Source organism: Glycine soja, chromosome 16 (assembly GCF_004193775.1).
Source record: "Glycine soja cultivar W05 chromosome 16, ASM419377v2, whole genome shotgun sequence".
Lineage (NCBI taxonomy): Eukaryota > Viridiplantae > Streptophyta > Magnoliopsida > Fabales > Fabaceae > Glycine > Glycine soja.
The window spans coordinates 32648053-32659065 of NC_041017.1; the positions used below are offsets into that span (position 1 = coordinate 32648053).

At 36.0% G+C, this 11013-nt stretch overlaps 2 protein-coding genes across 2 annotated transcripts; one reads left to right on the forward strand and one right to left on the reverse strand.

The window, feature by feature from the left end:
• LOC114390615 (notchless protein homolog) lies at positions 1-6958 on the forward strand. Its single transcript, XM_028351415.1, has 14 exons — positions 1-213; positions 774-1000; positions 1103-1184; positions 1306-1395; positions 1591-1716; positions 2227-2354; positions 2994-3193; positions 3523-3586; positions 4505-4615; positions 5206-5343; positions 5740-5882; positions 5978-6032; positions 6166-6222; positions 6321-6958. Exons 2-14 carry the CDS (start codon positions 836-838, stop codon positions 6402-6404), a joined length of 1443 nt encoding a protein of 480 aa, XP_028207216.1. The 5' UTR covers positions 1-213; positions 774-835; the 3' UTR covers positions 6405-6958.
• A 1007-nt stretch (positions 6959-7965) lies between these two features.
• LOC114390618 (chlorophyll a-b binding protein of LHCII type 1-like) lies at positions 7966-8967 on the reverse strand. Its single transcript, XM_028351420.1, has one exon. The coding sequence runs from the start codon at positions 8879-8881 to the stop codon at positions 8087-8089; it is 795 nt and encodes a 264-aa protein (XP_028207221.1). The 5' UTR covers positions 8882-8967; the 3' UTR covers positions 7966-8086.
• Positions 8968-11013: the final 2046 nt, after the last annotated feature.

An 11013-nucleotide genomic window follows, 5' to 3' on the forward strand; every position in this document is an offset into this window, starting at 1 on the left:
ATTTAAGCTTTTCCAAATACTGATGCCATGGTTTCCTTCTCCTTGAACCCTCACGAAACCCTCACCCGCGCGCCTCTCCTTCCCGCAGCCTCCATTACCGGCGCATCCTGCGTCTCCGGCGCCATTGAAACCCTAATAATCTGCTAAAGCATCAAACTCAGTCGTCGTTGCTGTCGAACTCGAACCAGTGAGACTCGCACGAGCGAACACCAGGCAAGTCTTTTTGAATCTTCTTCGGAGAAATATACCAAAAGGAACAATTTTGAAATTTTTCTTTAAGAGTTACTCACTACTACCTATTCGTCAGAGAAACAAATTTTAGAATAATTAGTATTTTGATTTTGTTGAACCGAGTGGCAGTGCTTGCTTAGTTGGGTTGGGGGCTTGCATTGCTTGCTATCTATTCTGACCCTCCCTCCATGAACACATTTAAACATTGGGTTGGTTGTACCTGTGACATTTGTGGTAAGCATTTGTGTTCATCACTATTATGAGGGAGCTTTTACAAATTTTCTTTAGTGTGAGGATTTTAAATGTCGTGTTGCGGTTTCATTGCTGTTGTTGATATCGTGGACAAATGCGGCCGATAGGGTCCCCATTGCGGTTGTGGACAGTTATAAAACCCTGATATTGCGGCCCAAATCATGGTCGTGGACTGTTTTTAAAACCTTGAGTGTGGGAGAGGTTTTGTGCCAATGTGTCCTATGTCTGTGTATCATGGGTCCTGGGTTTGTGCTAATGTGACCCCATTTCACTGCTTTGTTTTGTTTCAGTGCTGCAAAGAAGTGAGAAGCAACACCCACTAGAGAAAAAAAGGAAAAACCCTAATTGTAAAATGGAGGCTGAGACAGAGACTATGGTGGAGAAGAGGGAGATAATCAACAATGTGATGTGCCTTTTGACAGACCCAGATGGAACTCCTTTTGGTGCTCCTATGTACCTACCTCAGAATGCTGGTCCTCAACACCTCAACCAGATTGTTAATAAGCTTCTAAACAATGTAACTAAACCCCCTTACTCCTATTCCCAAATTTTATTTTACATTTTTTTTGGTTATTATTATTATTATAACATTGAGTGATTATCTATGCTCTCATTTTAGGAGGAGAAATTGCCGTATGCTTTCTATATATCAAATGAGGAGCTCCTTGTGCCACTTGAAACATACTTGCAGAAAAACAAAGGCTAGTCATGTTTAGTTACAACAAACTAGTCTATTTTTCTTAATTCATTGAGCCGAAGAAAATATACACTTATATTGATGTTTTTCTTTTCCTTTGCAATGTTACTTTAACATTATTTCAGTCTCGGTGGAGAAGGCATTGCCTATAGTTTGTCAACCTCAAGCTATTTTCCGGATCCGTCCTGTGAATCGCTGTACGGCTACTATTTCTGGTAAGACATGATGAATTGTGTTTTTCCATTCATATAGTGGCACAATGGTGTATGTAGAATTTTTATCCCCAAAAAATATTATGCATGCTAAATCATGAAAAACAGTCATGTGGTTTGGCTGCTGAAGATTTAGCATGAATTTGTGTTATTGTCATATTCTCTGGAATTCATGTTGGGATTGCTTGTATTCTGTAGGTCATGCTGAAGCTGTACTAAGTGTTGCCTTCAGTCCTGATGGGCAACAACTGGCAAGTGGTTCTGGTGATACCACTGTTCGATTTTGGGACTTGACCACTCAGACACCATTGTACACTTGCACAGGTTTGACATTTAAAGATAATAAGTTACTCTGTTATCTGCTAATTAAATCAAGAAAAACTCAATTGATGTTTTGTTATCCTTCTCTTAGTATAAGAATAAAAATGATCAATTTAACTCATGCAAAACAAAGTCAGAATTGTTGGAAGTTGGTAATGCTCATGTTTGTGTTGCTAGAAAAAAAAATTCTCAAAGTTAGAATTGTTGGAAGTTGGTAATGCTCATGTTTGCGTTGCTAGAAAAAAAATAATTCTCGATAGTTTGTGTAATCTGTTAATACCCAGTACTATGCTACAAGGGAGGGGATGAGAATCAACATGTGGGTAAGGAGAAAAAATGGGAAATAAAGGGAATGTTCATGCTATTAAATCTTGGGCATAATCAAATGCTGAGATGGCAAGGAATAGTGGGAGGTGGGATAAGAGGGATATATAGGGAAGGTGAAGGCAGGAAATTATAGCATAAGAATTTTAGAGTCATATATAGCATTATAGCTGTTTACATTTTATGCAGGTCACAAGAACTGGGTCCTTTGTATTGCATGGTCACCAGATGGAAAGTATCTTGTAAGTGGGAGCAAGACTGGAGAACTTATTTGTTGGGACCCCCAAACTGGAAAGTCATTAGGCAATCCACTAATTGTAAGATCTTCAACCTTGAATACCAATTTCTATTAAAAAGCTTGTTTTGTTTTTTCCTCTTAATTTTACATATCATGCCAAACTTCCAAGTTCAAACATTCAAAGATTCGAACAAAGATTTATAGAAACTTGAAGCTCTGAACACTGAATAGTCAAATGTGGTTATGAAGATTGAAAGCAGTAGTGGGCACTGGGCAATGTAGCAGGGGCAGCACTTATTTAGATATAAGAATTACACGACTCTGCTTAATACTGATTGAACTTCTCTCCTCTTCCCTACTCCACTCCCAAAATAAATAAAGCACATCAAACTTTATTTTTGATATGTTTTAGAGGGCGAGCCCTGGTGCAGCGGTAAAGTTGTGCCTTGGTGACTTGTTGGTCATGGGTTCGAATCCGGAAACAGCCTTTTTGCATATGCAAGGGTAAGGCTGCGTACAACATCCCTCCCCCATACCTTCGCATAGCGAAGAGCCTCTGGGCAATGGGGTACGAAGTTATTTATTTATTTTTTGGGTACATAGTGGAACTATTATTTTGGTTTGTTGAGTATTTACTTTGACAACTGATGCTAATTGAAGAGTTTTGGGTCATTATAATGTTTCTTGGATAACAAAATTCAAAGTATACTAAATGCAGGGCCACAAGAAATGGATTACTGGTATCTCTTGGGAACCTGTCCACCTGAATGCTCCATGCCGTCGCTTTGTAAGTGCCAGCAAAGATGGGGATGCTCGTATATGGGATGTTTCTTTAAAGAAATGTGTTATGTGTCTCAGTGGCCACACACTTGCAATAACATGTGTAAAATGGGGTGGAGATGGCGTGATTTATACTGGGTATTCTCTCCCTCTGTCCTTCCAGTTTCTGTGAAGTTCAGCCTGAGTTTTTATTTGTAGTAATTCTTATTGTTATATTGCATATTCCTGCATATTCCTGCATACCCCTGTTGGAAATAGAAACTCATTTAGGTTAAATTCTCATTTTATGATTTTAACTCGTGTTTTTATCCAAGAGATCTTATTTTCAGTCCTTTAACTCAACTGATCCTAATGTTGATTGATGATATGAACAGGGGTTTTCCCCTCTTTTTAATTAAATTAGTGTCTTAATTATCACTCTGCAATTCTTTTTACTGCTTGGAGCTTAATTATGTTGTTTTATACAGCTCACAGGATTGTACAATCAAAGTCTGGGAAACCACACAAGGGAAGCTAATCCGAGAACTGAAGGTGAGCGTCATCCCTTTGCAGTTTAACTTCTTATCTGCATTTTTTTTAATCATGGTTTTTGTTATGCATAACTCCTGTTTCTCATCTGGTGTCAACTTTTTCTTCATTTGAGTTATTTGATAATATCTTTAGTGTCACTTTTATGCATACCAGATATAGCTACTAATTGGTATTTTACTATTTATGGTGAAGCAAGAATTTTTTGCTGTCACATTTGCTTCCTAGGAAAGTGAAAAATTGCTTTTGAAAGCGTGCAACAGGGTTCCTAACGGTTTTCTGAACATACATTTAGTGTTTTATTTTGATTCATTATTCATTGTTAGTGTAAAATTTTTATTCAATGTGTGGATACATCTTTTAAAAGTTTGATTCTCCAGGTATGGTGACCAAACTTCTGTTTATCCATTGTTAGAATGTTAGTGTAAAATTTTTATTCAATGTGTGGATACATCTTTTAAAAGTTTGATTCTCCAGGTATGGTGACCAAACTTCTGTTTATCCATGTTGCATGAGACTTTTTTCTTTTAATTTTATTTCAATTAATGTTTTTTTGTGGAATTCCTTCTTTTCTTTTCCTGAAATTTTAATAAGAAATTATGTTGGACTTGTTATGTGTGAATTTTTTTTTTATCCATGTATCCTCCATTCTCCTTGTAATATTTTCTGAGTCTACTCTACATGAATTTCTTTGTTTATGAAAAAAAGAAAGTCTATCATGAAATAACAAAATAACAATTCTGGTATAGATGGATATGACGATGAGTTTTTTGTTCTTATTTATGCATCAGATACATGCCTTGTATTTTCCATCTAAAACTCCTGATATTCAACTCCTATCTTGTTTTAGTGATGTCACTATACTGTCTTTACTTTCTAATAACTTTTTTTTTTTATTTTTTATTTTGGTGTTAATTCTAGGGACATGGGCATTGGGTTAACTCTTTAGCATTGAGCACCGAGTATGTTCTTCGCACTGGAGCTTTTGATCATACTGGAAAAAAGTATTCATCTCCAGAGGAAATGAAGAAGGTAAATGTTATTTTGTTTAATGGTATTGTTTTCCCTTTTAACAATAGTTATTAGTTACTAGACCTGGCTTGCCTTGGCTGGTCAGATCAGATTGATAAGCCCAATCTCAGACTTCGCAGGTCTGTTGAATTGGATTACAATTCATGCAACCATGTCAAACCCTGTGGTTTGGACTGGGAGGGTTGCATTAGTTCTACATGCAACTATTGTATTGAATCAATAAAATTAAGAATTTTAATAACTATTTTAATGCTATTTAAGTTTGTAATTTTGTATACTTTAAAGTTTGAACTCTTGTTCTGCTTTATACTTTCCATAAAGTGATTTGCATGGTTCTTAACTTAGAAGGACACATTTTGTTCTTTTATATTACATTTTTCTTATGTTAATTAATATTTTGGACCTTTGGGGTAAGCTGATTTATCTCTCGATTCATTTCTCCTTTTAGTTATGTAGTTTGCATTCATAATTATTATTAGAGTAGTTTCAATCCATTTTTTTTCAGGTTTTAACTTTTCCAAGTTCCTTCCTCTCGGAACTTCTTCCATCTCTGTTTTATTAATACCAGATTGTGCTGCTGATGAATGTAGGTTGCTCTTGAAAGGTATCAATTAATGAGAGGCAATGCCCCTGAAAGGCTGGTCTCTGGATCTGATGATTTCACTATGTTCCTTTGGGAACCTTTCATCAACAAGCACCCCAAAACTCGCATGACCGGCCATCAGCAGGTACAACTTTTTTCCCTTTATTTTTCTTCACATTTAAAGTAGTTAAATTGTTAATGAGAATAAGCCAAAATGATCTTGAAAGTGCAATGGAAGTTCTGTTTGTTTCAGTGTTATCGAGCACAGCTAAATAGGCTTAGAAAGATTATTCTCTGATATAGGACCATTTCTTGGTACTCAAAAAATGGGAAAAAAAATTCTAATAAATGTATCGATCCTGCTGCTTGCTCAATCCAAATTTTAATAAATATTTTTGCTGATGCCCATTTCTTAGTATTCATTGCTGGTTGAAATTTGTTTTATTGTTAGATCTTATCACAAAATTAAGTTATGACTTTTTTTGTATGCACATTCCATCTTTTAGGCTTAATGATTAAGTTAAACTTGGTTTGCTGACAGCTTGTGAACCATGTCTATTTTTCACCTGATGGGCAATGGGTGGCAAGTGCATCCTTTGATAAATCTGTGAAGTTATGGAATGGCACCACAGGGAAATTTGTTGCTGCCTTCCGTGGTCATGTTGGGCCTGTTTACCAGATCAGGTACCACATAAGTGATTCTATCTTAATTAAAACTTGAAGCTAAAGATATTTCATTTATAACTGTAATCAAATGTGTATTGGGATTTACTGTACAGCTGGTCTGCAGACAGTAGACTTCTTTTAAGTGGCAGCAAAGATTCAACACTTAAGGTAAGCATAATTTTCCTTTTCTCTCAAGAAGGGATATGTATCGAAAACATTTTTAGTTTGGTTTATACACCTGAATACATCAATTTTCATTTGCTAAACTTGAACTGAGCTTTCATTATGTTTGGTTTTCAAGGTTTGGGATATTCGGACTCGTAAGTTGAAGCAAGATCTTCCAGGCCATTCTGATGAAGTATGCCTATTCACATGACAACTTGAGTGTTTTTTTTTTTCCTTTCAAATATTCTTCCGTTCTAGTCCCTGACCTAAGTCTATTTTCTTGCTGTAAAGGTTTTTTCGGTCGATTGGAGTCCAGATGGAGAGAAGGTAGCCTCTGGTGGTAAGGATAAAGTGTTGAAGTTGTGGATGGGCTAGGCTAATTTTTGGATGAATATTGGGAATCCAACGAAGTACAATCTCAATGGAGTTTTGCGGATGCATGGATTTCATGGAAATCAATGGTTGGTATTATGTGGATGCAAGGTCTTTAAATTATATAGACAGCATAGAAGATATGTTTATGACTTATCAGAAATATTACTCTCATAGCAATTGAGAATATAGGCACTGGAAGAAGTTGCTCAAAGCGAGTCTCAGAACAGTGGTTGAAATGTTTGGAGGCCTATCACATGCTTGCAAGATGTTTTCTTGTCTGCTTTGAAGTCTTTCTTGGTCTTCTCTTCCATTAATAGTTGTAGGTGGTATTGTTTTTCGGTGACAACAATGACTATAATGGGTTGAACTGTCATAGGGTTCATTGGTATGAACTCAGAAATTTTTGGGCAGTTTGACACACGATGATTTTTTGTTGGCCTTGCCACTTTAGTAGTAGTGTTTGAATGGAGTATTTTAATTTGAGATGTAAGAAAATTAAGCTGTGTCCTTTTCATTTTATAAAATTGTGTTTGGATTGTTGAAAACTTAAAAAATAAGTGTGAAAAAGCTTGGAAATCAAGATCTCAAGTAATGATCACCTCGAAGTGAGCAAGGGCTATGGACGTTCCTCATGGAGCCAAGGCACACCTGTTCTTTCACCAAATCGTAGATGAATGGTCAGTGGAGCATCTTCATAGATTCAAACTCGCCAAAGTTGAGACTACACTAGATGAAAGAGAGTAAACACTTGCTTTTTTTTTTTGAAAATAGAAAATAGATAATTAAAACAAACAAATTTTCTAAATCTTTGAAAATTTGAAAAAAGAAAATAGGAAACAAAAACAGGAAATGTTTCCTTTCCTTTAAAACCCCACTTTCAAAAATTGTATATTAAAATAGGAGGAAATAAGTAGAAAATTTACTAGATTCTCAAGTTGGTTGGATGGACAGAAAAAGATTGTGACAAATATTTATTTATTTTGTTGTTGAAACTTGAGAGTAATGTATGTGTGAATATTTAAAAAGAATTACAACTTTCAAGAAATCTCTCTTCATTTTGTAAAAAAATAAATAGAAATCTTTCTTTATTGGTTTCACTTTTCTGTCAAACTATAATAGCATAAGTGAACTAACTGCTATCTGGACCAATTTCTAACTTCGTAATCAATTTCCACTATCTGAAATACAACTACTGCTACAAGTAAATCCTCAATCTCATCTCCTAAACTCTAACCCCACTCTATAAACATGTATTTCATATTATTGTTGGTGCACACATTTAGTATTTGCGTGCCGTTGAGTTTGGGAAATCTATATGTCACGGAACATCTCAGTGGGTTGCTTGATCACACTATCACTTCCATATTCTAACTATTTCGGGTCTTCTGCACAGGTTTTTGCTCGCTTGCAATTTAGACAATGTCCTTTGCAAGTTCTAAAGCTGGCAGCACAAAATGACTAACTATTTGTATCTTATGTTATTAATTTGCTAAATACATTCAGTGATTATTAATTAAATTGGCGAATAAAGTGAATAAACGATACAAACTTGAAGAATGACCAATCAAAACGTTCCAAAAAGATATATAAGGCACACATCCAATATATATTTCATTAAATAACAACATGAAATTCACACTCAAGTCATAGTTTCTCATCGTTTCAGGTTTTTTTTTTTTCCCTCACTTTCCGGGGACAAAGTTTGTGGCATAGGCCCAAGCATTGTTGTTCACTGGGTCAGCAAGGTGATCAGCAAGGTTTTCTAAGGGTCCCTTTCCTGTCACAATTGCCTGAACAAAGAATCCAAACATGGAGAACATGGCCAACCTACCATTCTTGAGCTCCTTCACCTTCAGCTCAGCAAAAGCCTCTGGGTCATCAGCAAGACCCAATGGGTCAAAGCTGCCACCTGGATAGATTGGATCAGTCACCTCACCAAGAGGCCCACCAGCAATACGGTAACCCTCAACTGCACCCATCAAGATAACTTGGGTGGCCCAGATGGCAAGAATGCTTTGTGCATGGATCAGGCTTGGGTTGCCCAAGTAGTCAAGCCCGCCCTCACTGAATATCTGAGACCCGGCCTTGAACCACACGGCCTCACCAAACTTGACTCCGTTGCGGGACAAGAGTTCAGGGAAAACACAGCCCAAGGCTCCCAACATGGCCCATCTGGAGTGGATGACTTCCAGTTCACGGTTTTTGGCAAAGGTCTCTGGGTCAGCAGAAAGCCCAGCAGTGTCCCAACCATAGTCACCTGGGAATTCACCAGTGAGGTAGGATGGGGGCTCACCAGAGAATGGGCCCAAGTACTTGACACGATCTGGGCCGTACCATGGGCTTCCTGAGGTAACAGTCTTGGAGGCTGTTTTTCTCATGCTAACCCTTCCAACACCAAGCTGAGGGGTGGAGGGGGCAAGCTTGATAGCTTGGCCAGCCAATGATGATGAAGAGAGAGCCATTGTTGAAGCAGCCATTGTAGTGTTGTATATTGTAAAACAATGAAATGCTTTGTAACTGAAAAGTGCAGAGAATGGTTAGCAATGTTGCTTGTAGTTGGGGTAATAGACGAGCACTATATATAGCTTTCAAATAGAAAATGGGTTCTTATCTTAATATCTTATGAGATCTATATTTTTATTCCTATTGGTTTGGATTTAGAGCATTGTTTATGTCCACATGCTTCTTAGTACTTTTCGATATCTTTTGGATTGGTTGTTTTGCTTCTCTTACCAGCATGGATCAGATATCTACAAACATATCATTAAATGCCTCTTAGACAATGCCATGTAGGATTTCTGGATATGTTGTATGAAATAAATTAATAGATGTATAAAGTGGGGGACACCTTGGGAAAATTGAGTTTTACCGAAGAGGGACCATAGTACATTACTGCATTGGTCCTATTGGTAGTTGACATAAATTGGTAAGCATCTCAAATGACAGTTTCATATCCACATTTTTTAGGCCTTTCTATATAAACTAAAAGAAAACAAAAGAAAATTGTTTTAATTAAGAGTTCTATTGATGGTTTAATACATGCGCAATCTATAGCCTTAATTCACGGCCTGTTTGAAATTCCAGAGGAGGTGATGTTGTTGTTATTAATAATTTCTGTCTATGTGTTTTAGATTTACTTTTTAGAAGCATAAGAAATGGGAATATAATATCTCTGTCGCATGTAGTGAATAAAAATATCTGTAGTCTATGGTATCTTAAAATCAATGGTACCTTGATAACAATGCAAAGTAGACACGCACTTACAGTATCGGCATTCATTCAATTTCTGTATCTAAATGATTTTTTTTTTTACTATTTACATACACTTTCAAAAATTGCTCTATGTACCCTTTAAAAATACAGAAAGTAGAAACCTTTTGTTTGTACCGTGTCTGTATCTAAATGAAAGCAGAAACATTGCTCTGTTTACACTTTCAAACAATATTTTTGGACGGCCAAAATATTATTTAATATCTAGTGAGAGAGATAAAAGAAAAAAAAATATATGTATAATAAGTGATATGATGTAATAGAAAAAAAAAATAAAAGATAAAGAAATAAAAAGATGTTGAATAGGTATTTGAAAGATTGGAGTATTCAAGAAACCACTACTCTTAGACTTTTTATTGTTTGTGAAAACTGAAAAGCACTTGCTAATGTACTTATCACGTGATTTGCGGAGCATGTACTCCATAGGCAACCATAATTTTAAAACCTTACTTATCATTAAAGCAACATTTGATCATATACTTGTTGGATATATATTCAAGTTTTTATACCTATATTTAAGTAAATACTAAAAGTGCTGCATTTTGGTCCAAAGAAATGCCTTGGAAGGTTTTTTCATTTGTGAAATAAAGGGACAAAACACTCCAAGGAAGCACTAAAATTTGTTAATACTGCAATGTAAAGCATCTAAGACACCCAAATGCCAAATGAAACAAAGCTGAAGATGATGAAATGAAAGCTTTAACACGAAACTCCACAGTTGTGATGGCTTGTGACTTTTGAGTGGAGCATTCGTCTTGTGGATATCCTTCGCAGTTTGAATAGTCTCACGAAGAGTAAATTGAAATGAAAAAAATAAACGTCATTTTGGTGAAAAAAAAGAGAAAAATATAAATATAGAAGTGATGTTTATTTTTTTTAAAGCCAAATAAAATTTTATTGCATTATAAAAACAAAAGGTGTGTGAAGCAGGATAAAACCGAAAGGTTTACTAACTTCTATGCTGCAGGATATTAATTACCTGCACCTGTGTTAACAAAATAAATAGCCCTCCACCCTACTACTACTATATGTCATTTGACCACACAAAACTATTTACATCCCACACAATACACACTGTCAATTATCATGAAACCAACCAGCAAAAAACTACAGAGCTAGACTTGCGTGCCTATCCTTGCTTAACCCAATTCACCATTTTAAAAATACATCAGCACGCCTATTGTGTGACAAAGTTGGTTATTTCCTGTAGTACTGTGGTACAGCACAGAAATTCTGCTACAGACACAAAAATTCTACTTGTTGGTTATTTCTCATTCAACACAACAATGTCATTCTCATTCTCAAGAAGGTTAAGCTCTTCTCTCTCTTTTCATTCCCA

What these genes read in the sequence shown, in the direction of transcription:
- LOC114390615 (XM_028351415.1), top strand. Translation starts at nt 836, where the DNA reads ATGGAGGCTGAGACAGAGACTATGGTGGAGAAGAGGGAGATAATCAAC. An exon ending in GATGGCGTGATTTATACTGG is followed by an intron (nt 3,194 to 3,522) that starts GTATTCTCTCCC and finishes TGTTTTATACAG; the next exon opens with CTCACAGGATTGTACAATCA. An exon ending in GCAAAGATTCAACACTTAAG is followed by an intron (nt 6,033 to 6,165) that starts GTAAGCATAATT and finishes TTGGTTTTCAAG; the next exon opens with GTTTGGGATATTCGGACTCG.
- LOC114390618 (XM_028351420.1), bottom strand. Translation starts at nt 8,881, where the DNA reads ATGGCTGCTTCAACAATGGCTCTCTCTTCATCATCATTGGCTGGCCAA.